Source organism: Apteryx mantelli, chromosome 1 (assembly GCF_036417845.1).
Source record: "Apteryx mantelli isolate bAptMan1 chromosome 1, bAptMan1.hap1, whole genome shotgun sequence".
Classification (NCBI taxonomy): domain Eukaryota; kingdom Metazoa; phylum Chordata; class Aves; order Apterygiformes; family Apterygidae; genus Apteryx; species Apteryx mantelli.
This window is the reverse complement of record NC_089978.1, coordinates 4,426,569-4,449,133: the sequence shown is the minus strand read 5'-3', so window position 1 is coordinate 4,449,133 and position 22,565 is coordinate 4,426,569. Positions and strand designations below refer to the sequence as shown.

Sequence of the window (22,565 nt, the reverse complement as noted above, 5' to 3'; positions counted from 1 at the left end):
ACACAAAACTGTGCGAGTGGGCAGACCCTGACTGACACAAACTGTGCCATAACATAAAAGCACAGTGCTGCAAAGCCAATGGCTTTCTTTATTCTCTCATACCAAAAACCTGATATAAAACCTATAAAAATCAGTATTCTTTGCATCAGGGTCATAATTTCCATGAAAAAAAGGATCCCAGTAAAACAGGAAGAATACCACAGGATTCGGGTCTGATGACCCTTAAATACCATCATTATATAAAGCGTATATTGCAAACTGATCTGCAAAAAGCAAACCATGACGAAGACACACGCTGCGTTATTCCAACTTACGGCTAGAGTAGGTCACGTGCTGGTCACCAGTACTGCATACTCCAGCATGCACACAGTCTCAGAGGTCCTTCCTCGTATAGTATACAAGAATTAGTTATTCCCCACTTTTGACTTCCACTTCTCCAGAACTGTGGGCAACCCCTAGAAGTAAGCATCTTTTTTTTTTTGATCCTGTGATTGAAAACTTCAGTGTCTCAAAAGGAGCAAGGATACAGACATGCCATCTCTACAGGATTAATCTGATATCCTTTTAGTTCTTACAGACAGGCCATCCCCAAAACCGTGTGGCTGTATGACTTGCAAAAGATAACGTAACAGCAGTTGTGAATCATTGAAGTATTTTAGACTTCAAATACTGTCTTGCAAATAAACTTTCAACTTTTAATAGCAGGAAACCTGCATAAATATATGATTATGCTTAAACAGTAAGTTCAGAAAAATAAACCTTGTGAAAGAGACAACCAGTTCATTTCCAGGGGTACATTAAAGGGATTATTTTGCAACCATTATTATGTGATCCTGGGATTAAGATACAGATGACCTTAAAGTCACAGTGCAGAAATAAAGCAATTAAAAAAAAAAAAAAAAAAAACACAGACACACAATTCCTTTAAGAATAATTTATCCAGTGGACACAGATCATCCATACAACACTTAATACAATACACAAACCCCACACAATATGAAAGGAGCATGGATGGATACATTTGGAAATATATTGTGAACAACACTTCAATAATTAGGGGGATTATTTAAAAACAAAATTACCAATATACAGATTATATATGCGCATTTCAAAGGCTACTCAGCTGGAAAAAAAAAGTTTGATTTCTGTACACTACAAGTTTCAGAAGCTAATTATTGGAAGTTCTTACTAAGTAGCAATATAAACTAATTTTCTTTAAAAAGAACGCATTTCTATATAACACTGTTGGTTTTTGGAAATAATTACGTGAATTTTCTTTCCATCATATAGCTATCACTTTAAAATTAGTCTCTCAATAAAATCACTGTTAAGCAAGCCCAAATGAGTTAACTTCATGCATAAATTATTCTATTCACTTCAGTAGGAAAACTCACATGCATACCTATACATTTAGAAAATAACTGCCTTAACATGCATGTACAGTGATTCAAATGATGCACTATCAAAGGGAGCTTTGGCCAGAATTTAGAAATATGTGCCATGGTTAATTTCTTCTTAATATTATCATTATAATCTTCTTTTGCATGTTCAGAATCCTAAGAAGGAGTATCAGCACGTTTCTCTTGTTTGGTGAATCAATTTGGAGGGAAAGCAAACATTTTAATCTTGGGCAAAATAATTTTCTCGTTAACTAAGGGTGAAAGAGTGTATTTTCATGCTGAAACAGGTTTTAAAAGTGCTTTTTTAATTTCATCTAGCAGCTCAAAACTTAGGGAGCTTCATATTAACATTATCTGGCCATGCTCATAAACTATTACTGTAATTGAAAGAGAACCTGCTCTTTCCTCTGTGCATTCCCTTGGGTCAGCATGAACATTTGTGCAATCTGCATAGAGAACTAGAGGACAAAGTCATCTGCATTAAAATTAGTTTACCAAAAAACAACATGACTGTATTATTTAAAAAAATGGTTAGTTCTGATCTGATTAGCTCCCTTACACAATTCACTGCATATCTATACAAATGTTGGTGATTGCCCAGGGAAGTGGGGGCAGTTAGCAGGTGCAGCTAAACCAATTTTTAGCATTGCCTTAGGCTGGCTACTCAATCTACATTGTAAGATCCAGACCACTTCTGAATTATGTTTATCTTTTCTTGGTAGATCAGAAGGCGTGACAGGGGGGAAAAAAAAAAAAAAAAAAAGGGGATCTTCAATCTTATACCTGCATAATTGAGGCTCTCTGACTGCTTGAATTTCATTGATAGTATTCCTTATTGTTCAGGAGGAATCATCCAACAGACAATACAGGGGCCATATACTACCTGATAACTGTTCTATGCACAGAAAACCAAGTAAAATCTCAGCTTTTGACTGCTATGTGCCATCACAATAGGAAAAAACAAATGGAGCATGGTGAAGGATATAAATTTAGCATTTAAAATACACTAAGTGAACACAGCAATTAAATATACAAGCCACATGGGAAATGCACTGCTCACTACATCACTAAAAATTAGCTCTTCTGCAGCAACAAGAAAATCAGTAACAAGACTTCACCAGACAGAAAGGTACCCAGTGGCTGGTAGAGAGATGCTCCACAAACAGGAACAAACACAGCTACATGCCTGAATTAGAATTCTGACAGAGAATTAACACCAAATAAATTGATGTAATTGAAATTATTCCAGTGAGACACACTCTGAGTTTCCTAGTTCAAAGGGCATTTGATGCCAAGGCAAAAGACAACCATTATCCTACTCAAACAAAAAAAGCTGTAAAGTTTAGAAGTCAACCAAAATGAATCAAACAAGTTTTATTTTACATAATGCACTTTTTGAAAAGACTTATACTTTGCCTATTTCATATATTTGGATTATGCTTCCAAATGCCCAGCAAATCTCCTTGTTGGAATTCTTTTTATGTGACATTAAAGAGTTAGGTAATAGATACTTACATCAAAGCTGAACTATTACACTACAGCATTACAGCACTATAGTACCCAAAACAATTCTTGTCTGCCATCAGAATTTATACATTTCATAGTTCCTACTTCTATTACCTCAAACCATCAGTAGATCACAGTTGTTGAATCAGTATTTTTCTTCTTCCAGCTATCCAGTTTTCTATTTCATCTGTTTCTTTTTTCTTTTTTTTTTTTTAATGACCTCTGCTTTGTTTTTACCTATGAGAGAACTGATGAAGTCTTCTTACTAGCTGTACTTCCTGTTTTGGTTACTTTATTGCTTAAAATACTCATAGTCAGCTCTTAGTTTGTCTCATTATCTGGGTTGTGGATTAACGGTGTCTTCCTAAAATGCAAAACAAAAAAATATAGAAAAGATTATGACCTCATTCTACAACTAAAATTTATTTTTAAAACTGAACGTACTCAATATAACACACATGTAGAATATTATTCATATAGCCTGTATTATTTGTATTTTTGCTCAGTAGTTCATTTATGAGTAGTTCATATATGAAACACAGATATTTTACTTGATTTCTAACTACACGACTCTTTAAGGCTTCAGAATTAGTTAAATGCAAACAATCATCCAGGCTGACACAGGCTGTAAAATACAATTCAAGGAACTAGAAACAACCATAACAACAGGAATCACCAGGATGACTGTCCACTGGTGACTGACACCCCCACATATAGTACAGCTGTAACAACTCAAGAAACACATTTTAACATTTGTTTTGGCAAGCTAAGCTTCAGGATATAGCACTTAACTTCCTTATTCCGTTTTCTCGGTACAGAATGAAATAGAAGTTTTGTTCCCCCCCCCCATTCTTCCACAGTGATGCTACAGATCAGAGTTGGCTCTTTTTCTTCCTTGAGCCCAGCAAGTTCTTAATGGAAATTGATGAGGTTCAGATTAGCCTGGGCCATTCATTAGAGGTTTATGTGCCGCCCCCCCCCCCCCCCCGGGGTATGGGGACACCCCGAGGGAAACACGCCGGCCCGGCCCCGGCCCCCGCCCCCGCGCATGCGCGCCGCCCGCAGCGCCCCTTCCCCCACGCGCAGGCGCAAAGGCGCCGGCGGGCCCCACTCGCGCGGCAGCGAGAGGCGGGAGGCGCCGCCCGCTCCGGGGCGCCCAGGCCGCGTGCGCGCCGCACATCCGGGTCCTCCGGCCGCCGCGCGGCGCATGGGCACTCTCCAACTGCCCGGCGCGCGAGGGCCGCCGGGAGGGATGCATTGTGGGAAGGAGGCGGCTCTTGTCCCGGCGGAGGGTGGCGGTGAATCCTCCCGGCCGCTCACAGCAGTGTAGAGCCGCTTCCCCCCCCTACCCCCCTCCTCCCTCCCTCCCCCCCCGTCCTCCTCCTCCACCCCACATACACACCCCCCCCTCCCTCCGGCCCGCGGATTTAAAGGGGCAGAGGCTCCAATCCGGGGGACCATGCCGAACTTCTGCGCGGCCCCCAACTGCACCCGCAAGAGCACCCAGTCCGACCTGGCCTTCTTCCGCTTCCCCCGGGACCCGGTCAGGTGAGACCCCAGCCGAGCACAGGCAGCGCCGCCCCTGGGACAGCACCCGCGCCGAGGAGGGGGGGCGGGCTGGGCGGGCGGCGGGACGCGGGCGGCGAGCGCCCGGCCTCGCCGCTCTCCTCAGGGCCCGCCAGCCTGGGGCGATGCGCTGCGCTCCGCCGGAGGAGGCAGCCCAGCGCGGAGCCGCCTCCCTCCCCCTTTCCCCCGCGCCTCCTCACCTAGGCGGCGGGGCGGTGCGACGCGGCGCGGGCTGGGCCGTGGAGGCGGGCGCGAGGGGGCCGCGGCCGCCCGGAGCTGCCGGCTCCCCTCCTCAAGGAGGCCGCGCGCGCTGTGGCGCCGCCGCCGGGGGGGCGGGGCTCCGCGGGACCCTCCGGCCAGCGGCGGGGAGGCGGGCGGACGCCTGCGCATGCGCCGCCCCGGCCGCTGCCCCCCGGGGGGGAGGGCGGGGGCGCGTGAGGAGCGCGCGCGTCTGCCGCGGGGGGGGGGGGGTGATTGACGGTTGGGGGCGGGGCGGGGGGGCAGCGCGGCTGTGGGGAGCGCGGGGTGGGGGCGGCGATGGGGGGCGCGTGGCCGTGAGCAGTATGGGACCGCGATGGGGGGGGGCGCATGTCTGTAGGACGTGTGGGTCCGTCTTGGGGGCCCTGAGAGGTGTGGGGCGGCGATGGGGGGGGGCGCGTGTCTGTAGGATGTGTGGGGCCGTGATGGGGGTGGGCGCGTGGCCCTGAGAGATATGGGGCCCTGATGGGGGGGGGGCATGTCTGTAGGACGTGTGGGACTGTGATGAGGGGGCGCGTGGCCCTGAGAGGTGTGGGGCCGTGATGGGTGAACGCGTGTTTGTAGGATGTGTGGGGCCGTAATGGGGGTGGCATGTGGCCCTGAGAGATGTGGGGCCGTGATGGGGGGGGGCGCATGTCTGTAGGACATGTGGGGCGGTGATGGGGGGCCTGCGGCCCTGAGAGGTGTGGGGCCGTGATGGGGCCTGTGTCCATGGGGCAGTGATGGGGGACGTGCTTGGTCGTGCAAGGTGTGGGGTGGTGATGGGAGAGCGTGTGTCTGTAGGACGTGTGGGGCCGTGATGGGGGGAGTGTGACCCTGAGAGGTGTGGGGCCGTGATGGGGGAATGCATGTTTGTAGGATGTGTGGGGCCGTAACGGGGGTGGCATGTGGCCCTGAGAAATGTGGGGCTGTGATGGGGGGGGGGGCGCGCATGTTTGTAGGATGTGTGGGGCTGTGATGGGGGGCACATGGTTCTGAGAGATGTGGGGCCGTGATGGGGGGGGGGCGCATGTCTGTAGGATGGGGGGGGCCGTGATGGGGGGCACATGGTCCTGAGAGATGTGGGGCTGTGATGGGGGACACATGGTCCTGAGAGGTTTGGGGCCGTGATGGGCCATGTGTCCATGGGGCAGTGATGGGGGGCATGCTTGGTCGTGCGAGGTGTGGGGTGGTGATGGGGGGGGCATGTGTCTGTAGGACGTGTGAGGCCGTGATGGGGGGAGTGTGGACCTGAGAGGTGTGGGGTGGTGATGGGGGACACGTGTCTGTAGGATGTGTAGGGCGGCAATGGACGGGGAGGGACGTGTGGCCCTGAGAGCTGTGGGGTGGCACTGGGCATGTGGTCGTGATGATAGTCCGTAGGAGCTGGTGTAGCCGGCAGGAATGTTTTATGGAATTGCGGAAAATACTAGCAGCAGTAAAAGCAGTGCACTTAGACATAGAAACCCCCGTGCTGCCCACATTAATTCACGGGTGCAGATGCTCCCCTGTAAGCCTGGATACTGCTCTCCAAAATAATTTGACTTCGCTCGCTTCTCTTGGGTTTGGAAGGTGTGTGCTGCCCAGAGCGGTGTCAGTTATCCCTTTCTTGACAGTAGATAATTAAGACTGAAATTTTCAGTGATCGGATACCTGCTCCCTGCTTGTTTCCTTGAGGCAGCTTCACCTGATTTTTAGAAAAATTGAAAGCCCAAGGGAACTGTGGGTACATAGTTTTTTCTGGGAAAATAGTCCCCAAGTGTTTTCAAAATAAGGCAGAAAAATCTCATATTGATACTAGCCTATTCTTAAAACTTTTTTCGGATATGTTTTCACACTTTCCTGAGTGAATACAGTGCTTTACGTTAAAACTGTGATTATCAAACCTCTTTCCAGTGGTCATACACTGCAAGGTTTTGTAGTTTAGCCCACATTAGATATAGTTATGAATTAAATGAAAACTGTAATCAAAGTAGTTGATTGCCTGCTCTTACCATCTGTGTGATTCACTCCTAGCGTTGCCTCTTTCAACCCTCTGTCCTTTGCAAGCTGCAGGTTCTTGCACAGCCAAAGGAGTGGCTGCAGATTGCGTAGGACTGAAGAGATTTGGTGCTGTCTGAACTTCAGTCTTAATTTCTTAGGAGTTCTTGTTGCAACACCTGAGTCATGTGAAGTTGAGCAAACATGGTTAATACACACATGACAGTTTATATGTGAAGAAGATAGACCCTTCAGTTTATATATCTTTTCCTACCGAAAGACATTTTGAATGAATGGTTTTCAATGTTAGCACTACAGAAATGCATCTAAAAATATGCAGTTAACCAAACAACTGCCACTATTTTTTAAGATTTGTATTGTTTTATTGTATTTCAGAATTATAATACTATCATTCTTTGTGAAAACTTAGTGTTAAAGACCTTGTGAAAAAACGATGCATGTCAGCTACAAAAAGTTGAACAATATAGACTGTTGGCAAAAGAAATGTCCATAAAAGTTGATCGGTCACATGGTTTAAGAAGTATATGCCAGTTTATATTCCACAATAGCACTGGTGTAAGTAGACATGCTTTCTGTTTTCATGTTTTGCATAATCCCAATGAAGTAATTCAGATTAATGCTCCTGTAAGAGAATCGGAGAAAATAGTGCTAAAATTTACCTTGAAGGACCACTTGGCCATTTACACTGTACAAAGGAAGGATAAGCTATACCTAAACCATTAATTTCAATGACAAAGACTTCCTGGCACCCCTTTTGCTCTGTCAGTGTTCTGCATATTTTCTTTTTCCTTAATATCTCGTACCTTTCCCATTTAAACCTATATAAAAGTGTCCTAAACTGATCATATGTTCTATTTTAGTAACTCTTAGTATTTAAAGATTGATAGATCACTGTAACCTTTATGACTTTGTAGACTATAGGATGTTAGTGATTTATTTTCCTATTTGAAGTACAGCAGTGCTCTGCAACTGGTAAATGACAGGCAATGTGTTGCTTGTACAACCTTCCAGTACTGCATGCTGTCACAGAACCCTGTTACCGTTGTAGGTCAGACTGGCACGGTGAGCAAAGTACTTCATGCCAAAAATGTGTCTATTTGCTCTTGGGATCTTGCAGTGAGAAGACAGGGCACAACAGAGCACATCTTTAAAAATAAACTTTGTTTTAAAAAAAATCATTGATAGGAAATACATAGTCCCAGGTAAATTGTCTCTGTTAGCTATGTCCTTTCGATTTTTTTCCACGTTAACTGAATAATTATCCTTACTTTTTCCCAACTCAGTGCTAAGCAGTTTCAGCTAGACATTCGAAAACTGATCTTTAGAGCATTAATGAGTCTGAGAGCTAACCAGTTATTTGAGACAAACTTCATTTACTTTCTCTATCTGAGAATATTAGAAGGGGTGAAATGATGAGGCTTTGAAGAAGAACTGATTGTGGTTAATGGATGGTGCATAGTTTTTTCACATCGAACATGAATGTAAATAAGTAGCCTCTGTTTCCCAAACAGGGATGTTCATTTTAATAATTTTACATGGTCTAGGCAGAGATCTGCACAGTAAGATCTATCCGTGCTTCTGACTCTTGTTCATGACAGTTTGAGTTAAGGTGAGGTTTGAGTATTTGGGACAAAATACTTTTTAAGCAGCAGAGATGCTATTCTACTGTAGTTGAACAGCACTGAGGTAAAATAAACGATTGGAATTATACCTGAACCTAAATAAAAATGCCTTTCAGGTTTCCATGAGATGTCAGCAAATCTCTGGAAATAATAATATTAAGTTTGTGACTGAAGAAAACCTCCTTAAAACCTAAAAAGTGATAACTAAAGCACTGGTGAAAAATGTTGTGTTGAAGTGGATTTTATGTTGTGCCAAATATTTTGCAACTAAAGCACTTACAAAACAGTATGCAGTGTGTGTGAGCTGAATACTTAAAATTAAGTATAAAAATTTGCAGCTTTTATGCTAAAATCTTCTAAATTGCTGCTTGGATAATACCAAGCGCAGCTATATTGAGTAGTTTGGGGAGCCTGACCCCCTTTTCCCTTTGTTCTTCCATTTCTGGTTCCTCAGAGCATGTGTTTTGGGGCCAAACTCGCAGCGAGACTGAGGTGCTGCATTCTGACGTAGTTTAGGAGTTTGCCTGTTTGCATCCAGTGATGTAAAGTTTGCCAGTAAAGTTTCCTAGATGTGCAGAGCTCCCGTTACAGAACTGCTGCTCCTGCCGGGTGAGGAGCTGGTGCCGGTGCCTGCCCGGGATCCCCCAACTAGGGCTCTGCGTGCCGAGGCCCTCAGGGGCTTCGCTCAGATCGTGTGCTCGGGTCCTGCCTAATGCAGGCTGACGGCATCGACTTCAGCACAAAAGACAGCAGCTGCAGATGCTTTTGCATAACCAGAGAAGTCAGAAAGGGAGACGGATATTTGGTGGTTAGCTTTACCTTTGCAAGGCTAATTTCCTGACCTAAACTCCTCTGTAGAGTTCCTCATGTCTTCTGCCATCACTTACTACAGACTGCTCTGGTCCCTAGCCGTGACTACTATCTATTTAACTTGTTCTCTGGATGGCAACAGCATCTGAAGTGAAGCAGTTCAGGCTGATTTTGTTTGTTCTTGACAACTGTGTGCCAGTTCTGGTGTGTGTGCGAAACACGCCATCACTGCCACAATTTGTTCCTGTATGGTGGCCAGGAGTTATCTTAATGTGAGGAGCTCTGACTTTGCTTTGTGGCAGTCCTCAGCTTCCTTGAGTCAGTGGAGGGTGGCAGGTAAGATCTGCTACGGTTAAGCTCTTGTTCTGGACACCCCTCTGGCCCGAAGCCCTCTCCATTGACTCTAAGGAGGCTGATCGACCTCTATGACAGCCCAATGTGATTACCTTTGTTCAGGTATCTAATAATCAGAGCACCCACTCAGGAAAGCGTGACAGCCAGATTCAATATAAGTTGCATGTTAAGGGTCTCCCGTGTAAAAAGACTGTTTATATCATTTGGTTTGGCAAGGCTGCAGGGAGAATACTCTTCTCTTGTTGAAGCGATTCCACTATATAGGTAAGAGTACATGATCTATGGTGCCACAAGACTGAGCAAGAAAAAAAAATTATTTAACTAATATTAAGGATACTATGTGTACATCTATGAGAACAGTCTATTAGAAATGATCCCCTTTTTATGGTACTTCCCGCCACAGTTATATTTTACATTAACTAAAAATTAGCTAAAATGCACAGCTGATCCAGCCGGCAGAGATCAGAATCCAAGGTTCCCCCTTTCACCTTTGAAGTTGCCCTCTCACCCTCAGTTAAAATACAGGTTACTGTGAATCCACTCAGACCTGTGGATTTCCTTATTTGGGTTGCCCACCAAAACATCTGGACAGTGTTCATCCCTAAATTGTTGAACTGTCGCTATTATTTTTGCCTACAAACACACAACTATTACTCGTAGGAGAAGGAGAAAGAAAAATAATAATCAAATTGCTTTCTCATAACTTCTAGCAGTTTCTTTGGTAAGGAAGCTTCTGCTTTTTACTTCAGGAATAAGAAAAGATTTAAAGCCTTTTGGTTTTTAAGTGGACCCAATAATTTTTGTCCTTTCCTTTTATTTCAGCCATGATCAGGTTATGGGGAGATCTCCCCACTCTACGCCCTACTGAAGTAACAGACTTTATATAACTTCTCTGAGTAGGTGCCTAGAACATTGTGGGCATTGCCAACATGTACCAATTAAAAAAAAAACCTCAATCTAAAATATGAGAAATTTGAGTTCATGTTGAAAAATACATAGAGAATTGATGTGTCAGATTAGTCAGTGAAGTAAAATAAATCACTGAGAATATAGTGAAAGTTCCTTCCCATTATGGCTGTAGAATTATTGCAATAGTATCATAACTCTTTATGGTCTAGTTTTCTCTGGTCTTCTTGAGTTTGTTTAGGTAGGGACTTAGCCTAGGGGTAGTGGGAGTTTGTTTAACCACTTTATATGGTTAGGATAATGAACAAGTCATTAATCTTGTTCGTGCGAAGGTTTTTAGTCATCTGTATTGTATGTTTTCAACTGTCTGTTTAGTTATGTGCTGTCATGACCTGGTAGCTTTGTGATGCCACAGGGTATATGTATGTATATTAAAATAATACTCCTTCAGAGAATTCTATTTGCAGGAAAGAAATGACTTTTTTTGACCTTTAAATACTGAGGTATTAATGGCTGCTGCAATCTTTTATATATGTGTGTATACACACACACACACACACACACACACACACACACACACATTTACTGCACAAATGAAATAGCAGATGAGTTTTACTTGAGTAGCTGTGCAGAATCAGTCTGTGCAAGTCCTGGCTCAAAAATTCATGGTAAGAACATGATTGCAGAGACCCCATTGGGGGAAATACAAGCTGATTAATACATTTACATAAATTATTGGAAATGTTCTAGTCACCAGAGGAAATGTTAGCTTACATATCTAAAAGGAACCCTATGAATAGGGGAAGTGTTTCTTTAGCTTTGTGTTATATCTCAGAAAACTAATTTGAAGCAGAAATAAATGTTGTAAAAAATATACATCTGATGAAAACTTACTTCAAATCTGTGAGCCGTCTGTAGAACAGCTGCTGTTTGGTTTTTTATTTCACCTTTCAAAAATCTGCTCTAAACTTCCTGATTATCAGAATAAATAAGAAAAATACTGTATTTTGAAGGGAGGCAGAGACAAGTTAACCATTTTCATAGCTGTCTTGAAAAATTTTATGAATTTATCTAGTCTACAAGCTCATCTCTTTGTCTTTTTTTTACCTTTTTTTTTAAGAATTTAATGTCAGCAGGTCAGCTTTCATGAGCAACTGCATTACGTGCCTGTGTATATGTGAGACAGAGGCAGGAACATAAGAACTATGGGAAAGATTTGGACATAAATTTTCTGGAGTGGTGTTAAATAGTGAGTAAAAAGAGAAAACCAAATTTTTAAAATGATTTTGTAGGACTTTATAATGGAATGTGTACACAACTTTCCCTAGCCTTGCATAAAGGACAGGTGCTCGCTGCCCACGAATTGTGAATAATCTTGTGAATTTTGTTTAAACTTAAAACTAGCTAATTCTTTTGTTTACATGCAGATGTCAAAGATGGGTAGAGAACTGTCGAAGGGCAGATTTAGAAGATAAAACTCCAGATCAACTCAACAAGCACTACAGACTGTGTGCTAAACATTTTGAGACTTCTATGATATGTAGAAGTGTAAGTAAAACCAAATACTTGTTTATTGCATTTTGCAAGATGTGATTAACAGTTTTAATCAGGAAGTTACATTTTAATCTTTAATGCCTTGAGTAACTGTTCTCTGGGAAAATTAATCTCTTAGTTTCACTGAGATCATTATCATGGTCCAGGCACCACGCAGACTCGCGGATGTTTGTGTTGGCAGAAGGGATGAGGTGGAAATGAGCAGTTGGGGAAGAGAAAAGCTGAGCTGCTTCTTCTGGTTTAATATGTTTATGGAGCTCTGGCCTTCATTGCAGTTCTTTCCTCACATGAACCAATGCTCATTTTGTTTACTCTCATTGGATATTACAACATTATATAAATATATTGAGTGTAAAAGTGTAAGTTTGTATACCTCTAATTATTTAAAATCATTAATGTGCTGTTACTGAAGTGTGTACATGGCATGATTTGAGTTCAGTTACACTCTGTTGTGGCCAAAAGCTTTAAACATTCTTTACATCTGTCAAGCTTTTGGTTCCTGCTGTATTTTATCCAGCTAAAATCATGTCACTGCTTCCTGTTAATGAAATACATAGTTTTCAGTTCTTCTCATTAACAAGATGGTGCTGATTTTAACAGCTTCTGTAACAGTAGGAGAACATTGATTTGGTCTTTGTATCAAGTTTTAATTTGTAGGCTAAGTTCCACTCTGATATATATGTACATTTGGTCCTTCAGTTACGTAGGATAATTTAAAATGCAGGTCAGAATTTGAGCTCTTGGTGACATTACACATGACAGGGTCTATGAGTATCCAACATCCCAGAAACAAGCAAACAAAAACAAAACAGTGAAAGCAATTCGGAATCTGAAATGGAGTTTTATGAAACTTAGTTTACTTAAAGTGCACTTCAGGCTAATGACATGCATAAATATGATCAGGTAGAATTAGGTGCTTAATGGAACCTATACAGCTTAGACAACATAAGTTTACAATATATTCAAATATGAAACTTTACTTAAAAAAATTTTATCTAACTGCTAAAGACATTTACACGAACATCTAGAAGAATTCTTTTCTTCCTGCTACTGATTTGATAGATAACTTTTCATTCAGTATGGTCTTCCACGGTAGCTGGGTGTGGAAATTCATAAATCTACATAAAGAAGTAGTTGAACATTTTCATTATGAAAATATTTACAAATTTTTTTCTAGAATTGTGAAATAAATGATGAAAAACAAAGCACAATAGTAACAAAAGGTTTCCTTTCTGACGTATGGGTATCCTTTATCCAGAAGGATTATTTAAAGAAATGATAATATTAAGGTAAATTAAAATTATTATATCAGGGATATGTGATATGAAGATAAAGGGGAAAAGTAGTTATGCTTTTTTGGGGGTATTTGTCTTCTTATTTTCAGTTTTCTCTTGATATGCCTGAAATGTGAATTGCGTAGTGTAGCATTTTGTTTGTTCTGAACTATCAGAAAGTAAAAATACTAAAGGAAAAAGACAAATGCAGTCTATCTTTACTGTCAAGTAAAATGCAAAAATGAAAACATAAACAGTTAGAAAAAGAGTACATGGCTTCTGAAATTCATTCTGGGTTTTTTGTATTCGTGCAGTGAGAACTTCCCAGAGAAATCTCTAATCTAGATGTCTATCTTCTTACAGAGTCCTTACAGAACAGTTTTAAGGGATAATGCTGTGCCAACTATATTTGATCTTACAAGTCATCTGAACAATCCCCACAGCAGACATAGAAAAAGAATAAAAGAACTGGTAAGTTTTTAATTTAAGAATTTGTCTTTATTGTTTAAACATGCAAAGAAAGTTCAGATGAAATTTTATATAAATGTGTCAAATAATAATATTTAGCATGTTTAGTTTTTAGTTTCTCTGCTACCTATCCTGGTATCTTTTTGTTGATTCTAAGTTAAATATCTAAATACTATGCTAATATAACTTTTATATACTAAGGAAAGCTTGATGAAATTATCTGGAAAATGAGTTGTTTTGGTCCAGAGCTGATACTGTCTTCCAAAGACAGTGTACAGCTTCCTTTTATGTGTTATTACAGCACTAACTGGATACAGCTTATAGATGGTACGTTGAAATTGGCTACATATGGATTGCATCTTCAGTGCACTTGTTTCACTTCTGAAGTCTGCAGCCATTCGGGGTGGGTTTTTTTAGCTGCTTGTTCTAAAAAGATGATCCATGCATAAAACCAAGATCAAGCAGTTCCTTGTGGAATTGTGATTTGTCAATGGCTCTTTTGTATCATTTGCAGAAAAGAGTGTCTATAGGTCTCTGTAGAGATTTAAGTGAAAATTAAGAAGAATTCAACTACTGAGGTCTGTTTATATGTTAAAAAATAGAGATGAATTCTAGGTATTCCTTCATAAGTTTGATAAGTCTGTTTATTAACCAAAACTTAGAAAGTAGAGTAAAAGACAGTTCTGTCTGACTAGGTGCATATCCATATCAAAACAGAATTCTTCCTTAAAACTGATTTACTAACAATTGTTAAATATAGATTGAATAACTCCTGGTATAAGTATAGGAACCTTAGCAGTAGGAGCAAACTATTCTGACATAGTAGATATGTATGTCATGACAGCAATAAACTATCTGAAGAAACTCCTTCTTTTGCACCTTCTAGCACTTTTTGATAAGTATTAACACTTTTAAAATGGCCTCATCTATAATATTAGTATCTGATCTTGATGTGTTTTAATATTTTAAGGTCACATGGTAGGCATTATCATAAATATAATTTTTTCTTTCTTTAAGAGTGAAGATGAAATAAGAACACTGAAGCAGCAAAAGAGTAAGTGAGCAAAATATTTGGGCTCATCAAAGAGTTATTTAAAAGCAGATAGGGTAATGCAGAACGCTAACTGTAAGCTTACCTGTATATTGTGAGGCTAGCTGAATTGCTGCTTGATTTAAACAGCCAGTCTAAACTCTCTCTGAAATACTCATTCACTTTTAAACTGGAAACATTATTGTCTGGACTCCAGTAACTTAAAAGGCTATGGGAATAGCAGGGGAAAGCAAATGTTATGTTTTACTCACGTGTACTCTTATACTTACAGTATTTTATGTTTTGTAGTTGATGAAGCTTTTGAACGGGAACAGGCAACTCAAGAATTGAATGAAAGCAATGCGCAGAATACTGTTTCAGAGGAAGGAAGAGAAGAACAAGAGGAGGAAGCTGTTCCCTTAACGCTTGAAGAAAGAGAAAACAAAGATTACCTTAAATCTTTGTTTGAAATTTTGATCCTAATGGGTAAACAAAATATTCCCTTGGATGGCCATAATGTTGATGAGCTTCCAGAAGGTATTTTCACTTCAGATAACTTTCAGGCTCTGCTGGAATATAGAATAAATGCTGGAGATGAAGTTCTGAGGAAACGATTTGAGATGACTGCAGTAAATCTTGAGTATTGTTCAAAAACTCAGCAGAAGCAAATGCTTGAGATCTGTGAAAGCTGCGTTAGAGAAGAAACACTGAGGGAAGTAAGAGACTCGCACTTCTTTTCTATTGTTACTGATGAAGTAGTAGATATAGCAGGAGAAGAACATTTGCCAGTTTTGGTAAGATTTGTTGATGAGTCTCATAATCTAAGAGAGGAATTCATAGGGTTTTTGCCTTATGAGGCTGATCCTGAAATTTTAGCTGTTAAATTCCACACAACTATTACTGAAAAATGGGGTCTAAACATGGAGTACTGTCGAGGTCAAGCCTACATCGTCTCCAGTGGGTTTGCTTCTAAAATGAAAGTTGTAGCTACAAGACTCTTGGAAAAGTATCCACAAGCTGTGTATACGCTGTGTTCCTCTTGTGCCTTAAATGTATGGCTGGCAAAATCCATCCCCGTTGTTGGTGTTTCCATTGCACTAGGAACAATCGAAGAAGTCTGCTGTCTTTTTAATCAGTCTCCACAATTACTAGTAGAACTGGACAATACAATTTCTGTTCTTTTTCAGAACAATGAGGAGAAAGGTAATGAGCTGAAGGAGATCTGCCGTTCCCAGTGGACAGGCAGACATGATGCTTTTGAGGTTTTAGTGGACCTGATGCAAGCATTGGTACTGTGTTTGGACGGTGTTAGCAGTGACTCGTCTGTCCGGTGGAGCAACTTTATTGCTGGTCGAGCATTTGTGCTTTCAAGTGCGTTAACAGATTTTGACTTCATTGTCACTATTGTAATTCTGAAAAACATTCTATCTTTTACAAGAGCATTCGGAAAAAATCTCCAAGGACAAACATCAGATGTGTTCTTTGCAGCTAGCAGCTTAACGGCAGTGTTGCATTCTCTGAATGAAGTGATGGAAAATATTGAAGTTTACCATGAATTTTGGTTTGAGGAAGCAACAAATTTGGCTACAAAACTGGATGTACAAATTAAACTTCCTGGAAAATTTCGCAGGGCACAACAGGGTAACTTGGACTCTGAGGTAACTTCAGAAAATTACTACAAGGAAATCCTTAGTGTCCCCGCAGTGGAGCACATTATTCAAGAATTAAAAGATATATTCTCAGAACAACATTTAAAAGCTCTCAAATGTTTATCATTAGTGCCCTCAGTCATGGGGCAGCTCAAATTCAATACATCTGAAGAGCATCATGCTGATATGTACAAAAATGACTTGCCTAATCCGGACACGCTTTCTGCTGAGCTTCATTGTTGGAGAATCAAGTGGAAGCACAGAGGAAAAGACATTGAGCTTCCAGCTACTATTTATGAAGCACTTCATTTGCCTGACATAAAATTTTTCCCTAATGTATATGCATTGCTCAAAGTCTTGTGCATCCTTCCAGTGATGAAGGTGGAGAACGAGAAATACGAAGTAGGACGAAAGCGCTTAAAGGCATACCTGAAAAACACCTTGACAGAACAAAGGTCAAGCAACCTAGCTCTGCTCAACATAAACTTTGATATAAAACATGACTTAGATTTAATGGTGGACACCTACATTAAACTCTATCCAGATAAAGTGGAATTTCAGGAAGACTTTCTTCCCTCAAATAACTCCGAAGTAACAGAAGATGCTTAATTTTTTAAGCTCTAACCAGTCTGTTGAAACAGCTTTTTCCTAGTTAAACTTCAAGGTTGAGAGAAAAAGCTGTGAAGTCACAAAAATCACTGCAATGGTATTTCCATTTTAGGTCTCAGATTGAAGAAGCAGTGGTCAGTGACCCAAGTTATGTTTTGTTTCATCTGCATTAAATATATTATGTGAACAAAAACAAGCCTGAAAATAAACCTGTGCTCTTGGCAAAGATGGTGCTTTCTCCATCTGATTGACTTAATTAGGTGCTCGTTTACATTGTTGCATCTTGGAAAAAGTACGTTGTGGTGATTGTAGATCTGATGGGGCTGTTACATATTCACTCATGAATAAGGATAAGAAAAAACTCACAATGTTAAAAGGAGAGTATAATCCGTTTCAGTCTAGTTGCTTAGAATTTTCCTCTTTTTGAAAACTTAAAAAAAAAATCTTTAACTGGCATATATTGGCATTTTGGAGAGTGGATTCAGCTGTTGCACGATCCTCGTGCTGTGGACTGTTCTCTATAAAAAGTAAAATTTAATGGTTTAGAGGTACGATAAGGTTTCATTGGAAGACTCAGCCTCTTTAATCACTTGATGACTGTTTACATTCCTTTGTGTGAGACACACAACTGTTTTTTTTTTTCCTTTAGGTTTTTAACAGGTATGGCAGGAATACTGAAATTCCTAGAAGACACTAAAAATTAAATTTATTCCATGTCATTTAAATCTGTTTGTTCTATCCTGTCTCTGATACAAAATTGTGCATCTTATTGTTTATTTGTAAACTCACCCAGGAAAGATTACAAAGAAGAGTTTGTTGTTTGTCTAGAAGTAAGATTGAAAATATTGCTGTTATTTTTGGCAAAAATAAAACATTTTGTACAGTTTATTGCAATTTAAAATAAAATGTGAATTTGTTTTTTACATAGTATTGAATTTATTAGCAAAGCAGTGCCTCTTTGAGAATGTGTGTTCTTTTGTAAGTACCTTTAGTTTTGGCTATTTTTTCTCCATTGTTTCTGCAGTTCTAGTGAGTGGCATTGTCTTAAGGCACAGGAAACTTTGTGTAATAGCACTTCTGATCTGTATGCTCTGCTGATGTTTTTTTTAAAGTATTTTGAGATAACTTTAAATACAGTGCTCTTAATTGTGGAAGTTTTGTTTAACTGAAGCACTGACAAGTGGAAATGCATTAAATTTGAGATGGTTAAAATGTTGCCAGTTTTTGCAGCTATCCTGATGCATGCCAATTTTGTAACTTATTTACAGTTGTCATTTTGTGTACTTTTGCTTACAGTTGTAGTGGGAAGGATCCCCAGCAACTGAAAACTGAATGATTATAGAGATTATGACACATACAATTCTTAAAGTGTTTTAATACCATCAAACAACAGGAATAAATTGGGGGAAAAAAAAAAACTTAGTTATAAAAAGCCTAGATGTTAAAATGACTATGTTCATTTTAAGAAATGTTTTCAGGAGCTTTTATTTACATTGAAGCAGTAAAAAATTATTGATAAACTTACTGTCTTTTCTTCCACTGCTACTTGTATGTACTTTCTGGCATGCTTTCTTAAATGATACTGTCACTGATCCACATTAATTCAATTGCTGCCTCACCCAGTAAAAACTATTTTAGCTAATAGCTTCCCCCCCCCCGAATATATGAAAATAGCCAAAATTATATTAGTCTTTTAAAAATTGCTATCAATATATTTTTATTTAGATTTCACACAGAAAATTTCCTTCACTTTTAAAAGAACATTTCAATTACAATATTAATAAAGGAAATAAAAATCCTTTCCCATCCTGGGACTGTCTGCGAGTTCCCCTGCCGAACAGCAGTATGTGATGGTCGTGACCGCTGAGGTTGTGAACCATGTCTCAATCCTCTATGCAGAGGTCAGATTTTTTTTTTTTTTTTTTTGAGGGAAAAAAGATTTTTAGATTCTTCTGAGAGATAAAGTCATGACTGGGTAACAAACTGGTTGAACTCTCTAACTTTTGTGGCAGCAGGCAAGGTTATTTCCGTAGGGGGTTTTAGTGTACTGTGAACCAGACTGATCTCATCTAATTTCTGTCACTGAGCTCTGATCGATCATAACTAAGAGCCTAGTTGCTGTAGATCCCTTTGCTATCTAGGGAAGAGAGACAGGTACCACCAAAGGACAGTTCAAGCTTGTCTACTTTTCTTCACTGGTTTACACAGAGACAACACAGAACTGCTAGTCTGCTAATACAGGTATTGCACTTAAGTGGATGAAATCAGATTGGATGAATCCAGGCTTAAGCGCATAGTCACAAGTCATAGTTCTGGAGCTCAGCTGAGACGTACAGTTGTGGCTGGCTTTTTTAATTAACTGGCTCCCAAGTGCCTTGTTCGCTTCTTTATCGTTGCATTACCTTTCACAGGGATGCTTAGATTGTCTGTAATCAGCCAGAAGAGGAAAGCTCCTTGTTTAGATTATTTGAATTGTCCTGTTGGTGCAGAATGCCTCTTTTTTTAGGTGTTGCTGTGGATCACTTAGCTACCTATAGCAGATGGCCTGAGTAGAGCCCTCCAGGGTGATGGCTTGGCAGGATGGAGAGGAGCAAAGGAATAGCACGCTGCAATGACACGTTCCCCTTTAACTTAAGAGGTTTTTGTGAAAGAAAAAAAAATACTGGAATTATAGTCGCTTTCATCAACAGATTCTTGAAACTGAAGGAACAGTCACCTTAAATATCCCACCAACATAGGGCAGCATGTATTTCCAAGGTGCATCTGTGGTATTTACCTTGCTTTGATCTGGCTCTTTGGAACATTCCATTTAACAAAGCAGTATGTCTGTGTAAATTATTTTAAGTATAGCTGCTGAGACATTCATATATATTAGTGAAAATGGATGCTCCTTAGATGCTCAGTTGATCATGTTTTGTCAAAGCAATGTTTGTCTTAAGAATATGCATTTCTTTTTCCCATGCGAGCATAAAATTTCCATTAGAATTTACTATTGGTTCCTTGAAAAGCAGAAATAGCACTACAGGAGATAAAAAGCTCCATGCTATCTTTGGCTTTAGAAATCCTGTCGCTTCTTACTTGGTTGCCAAAATTCTGCTGTAAAGAAGCAGAGGACCAGAACCACTTAATGATTCTGGGTGCAGCTATCCTGTTCCTCCCTTTATTCTGTTTCTGTGAAACACCTCAAATCTCAGGTTTGCCAGAAACATCCAAATTACACAAAAAAGGTGAAAATAAATCTCTTTACTGGATCTGTTTCAAGAAACAGATGCTGACTTAGAAAAACAATAGGTGTTACCCCAAAGAAGGCTTAACATTTGATAATTTCCAGACCCCTAATACTCCCTCCTTTCCCTAAGGAAAACATTTCTTACAAGCACGGCATTCTCCCTACCATTTTGCCTACCGTGTATATATAGTGGCATATCAGCAAAAAATGGAATTGGAAATAGTAGATAGATGCACAGCTATTTCAAAATAGATGTGTGTTCATTGTAAGCTTTCTTCACATTGCAAAATAACATTCTGTTAATCGAATTGAATTCAATAGGCATGTTCCATAATGAAATAATGGCTCTTTTTATTACTGCTATAGTTGTCCACTGTGTCTATTTATTTATTTCAATGTTGCAAGCTTTCTTCCTTCTTAAATCTGTGCCTATGTGTCTTCTATTTTAGCTGGCAGCATAGTTATCCCTGGAAGTGTCCTTGAAGACAAGGCAGGTACAAGTAAAATCTGAGGAGGAGCAGTGCAGCCGTGACAGAACAGATGCCCTGGTAGTGCCCTATTCCTCTGCTTTTTTGTATGATCAGCCGCTACAGGGGTGATAGTTTGACGTGAGTACCCCAAAGCTGACTGCGTGGTTGTGCTTTAATCTCTTTCTTTCAGGACGTTGGACTACTATTCCTCTGGATAAAGTCTGGGTTAATTCCACTCCCCCAACCCATCCCCACTTTATGTTTCATTAAAAAAAAATAATGTTTTCTGTTTTGTCTATATACGGCTTTTCAAAAGAAAGCCATCTCTTAAAAATATTTTTAGGAAAGAGTTGATTTCCTCTGTTTTCCCATCTCCCAAAGTGACTTAGCACTTCATGATAGCTATACCATTCAGATGCCCTCCCCCCCAGTTTATTAACATGGAGCAGAGACCAAGACTGGAAAAGAACCATTTAAAAGGTTAGAAATGACTGAAGACAGGAGGCTAGAAAAGAAACTTATGCAGCCATGCCTATAGTGGTCAAGGAAACTAGACAGTTCACTGTCATAGCCTGGTTCCTGTCTTGTTAAAATCTTTTCTGACAAATGGCTTAAGCTGTTTCATAATCGATTACCTTATAAATGCAAATTAATGAGTAAACTGATTGTGTGACTGCACATGCAATCTTACAGTGGATTTTGATGCTTTTGTGTTGCTGTGGCTACTGTTTCGCATAAGGTTCCCAATCACACTGCATGCATGTTAATTGACATCAAAACTGCTTAGGAACAAACTAGTTTCCTAGTTGTAGAGCTCTTGGGACAGGCTAAAGGATAGCTCTTCCCAGGCTGCCCTGTCCCCCCAAACTACCAGTGGTACCTACATACCGCCAGCAAACCTTCATGTGCTCATGACCACGTTCTCCACCAGCAGCAACACTATAACAAAATATTTGTGGGGGCAACGATGGATCCTTCTTACAGAGAAGCCATGCTGTGAGCCGATAGGCATACCCTGTGAAGTCCAGGCTGGGACACAGGCTTCCCCAGCAGCAATTAGAAGAGAGAGGCCTGTGACAGCTCCCCCTCTACTAAAAAGTATTGCACAACACAGATTTAAATTTCAAAAACTGACATCCTCCTGAAAGCCAGGGATATAAGGTATGTTGGAGGCAGTTGAGCACATCTGCCAATAGTTCCAGGAGTCATATGGTATCTTTCACTGAGAGATGACTACTGAATCTCTGATCTTCTGTGACCCTCTGCAGCCAGAACTGGGATTACACACACTACTGGAGCCTGAAAATTGAGTTGCTGTCTCTGTCTCTTCAGCCACCAAACATCTGAGAATCTAGAGAAGAGGCCCTATTGCATTGCTCTTGGAAGAAGTTCCAGAAGGACAACACTTGGCAAGACAACACCTCTGGCATGGCCCAAGGAGCTCAGTGGGGGTGTCTAGTAGATGCTAGCAACCAAGAGACCTCAGCATCTACCATCAACAGGACATGATCTTTGAGAGGGGAAGAACGTACCACCAATACCTTGCTTTTTTGTCCTCTCTGACTCTCAGAGCAGAGGAACTTCAAGCCTCATGACTGGTTCCTTTGTGAAGCAGCAGCAGTAGTAGCAGCAGGACGCTTTTGCATCATGATCTTTCACACTGATAGCCACTTGTAGTGCTACCAGTCATGGTCTGGACTGCACTTCAGCTCCAGATGAATTTCATCCGTGTCAGGCATGTGTAACCCACAGTGCACATGGCTCTTGAGACCTTTTCCTGTTTGCACCAGTTGCTGCAGTGGTGCTTCAGAATGGTACCATGCACGCAAAGATCACAGTTCCTTTATTTTCTCCATCCCCATCCTCTCAGAAACAAAAGC

At 40.7% G+C, this 22,565-nt stretch overlaps 1 protein-coding gene and 1 long non-coding RNA gene across 5 annotated transcripts; one reads left to right on the top strand and one right to left on the bottom strand.

Annotated features, from left to right (window-relative positions):
* Positions 1–919: 919 nt before the first annotated feature.
* Positions 920–4,766, bottom strand: LOC136994201 (uncharacterized). Its single transcript, XR_010886329.1, has 2 exons — positions 4,673–4,766; positions 920–3,270 (listed from the first exon to the last, which is right to left on the bottom strand). It is a non-coding gene; the product is annotated as an uncharacterized lncRNA (long non-coding RNA).
* On the top strand, positions 4,321–17,909 carry THAP12 (THAP domain containing 12). Of its 4 annotated transcripts, XM_067310401.1 has the most exons (7): positions 6,048–6,281; positions 7,120–7,265; positions 11,523–11,651; positions 11,830–11,950; positions 13,594–13,701; positions 14,716–14,752; positions 15,038–17,909. In XM_067310401.1, exons 4-7 carry the CDS (start codon positions 11,936–11,938, stop codon positions 16,984–16,986), a joined length of 2,109 nt encoding a protein of 702 aa, XP_067166502.1. In that variant the 5' UTR covers positions 6,048–6,281; positions 7,120–7,265; positions 11,523–11,651; positions 11,830–11,935; the 3' UTR covers positions 16,987–17,909. The 4 variants fall into 4 exon arrangements, with proteins under 4 accessions (XP_067166444.1, XP_067166615.1, XP_067166502.1 ...); XM_067310514.1 differs by lacking the exons at positions 6,048–6,281; positions 7,120–7,265 and adding an exon at positions 4,377–4,454; XM_067310469.1 differs by lacking the exon at positions 7,120–7,265.
* The last annotated feature ends 4,656 nt before the right edge of the window (positions 17,910–22,565 follow it).

Coding starts and splice junctions, on each gene's coding strand:
- THAP12 (XM_067310343.1), top strand. CDS start 4,366: ATGCCGAACTTCTGCGCGGCCCCCAACTGCACCCGCAAGAGCACCCAG. Junction 4,455..11,829: donor TTCCCCCGGGACCCGGTCAG/GTGAGACCCCAG, acceptor GTTTACATGCAG/ATGTCAAAGATGGGTAGAGA. Junction 14,753..15,037: donor AACACTGAAGCAGCAAAAGA/GTAAGTGAGCAA, acceptor TATGTTTTGTAG/TTGATGAAGCTTTTGAACGG.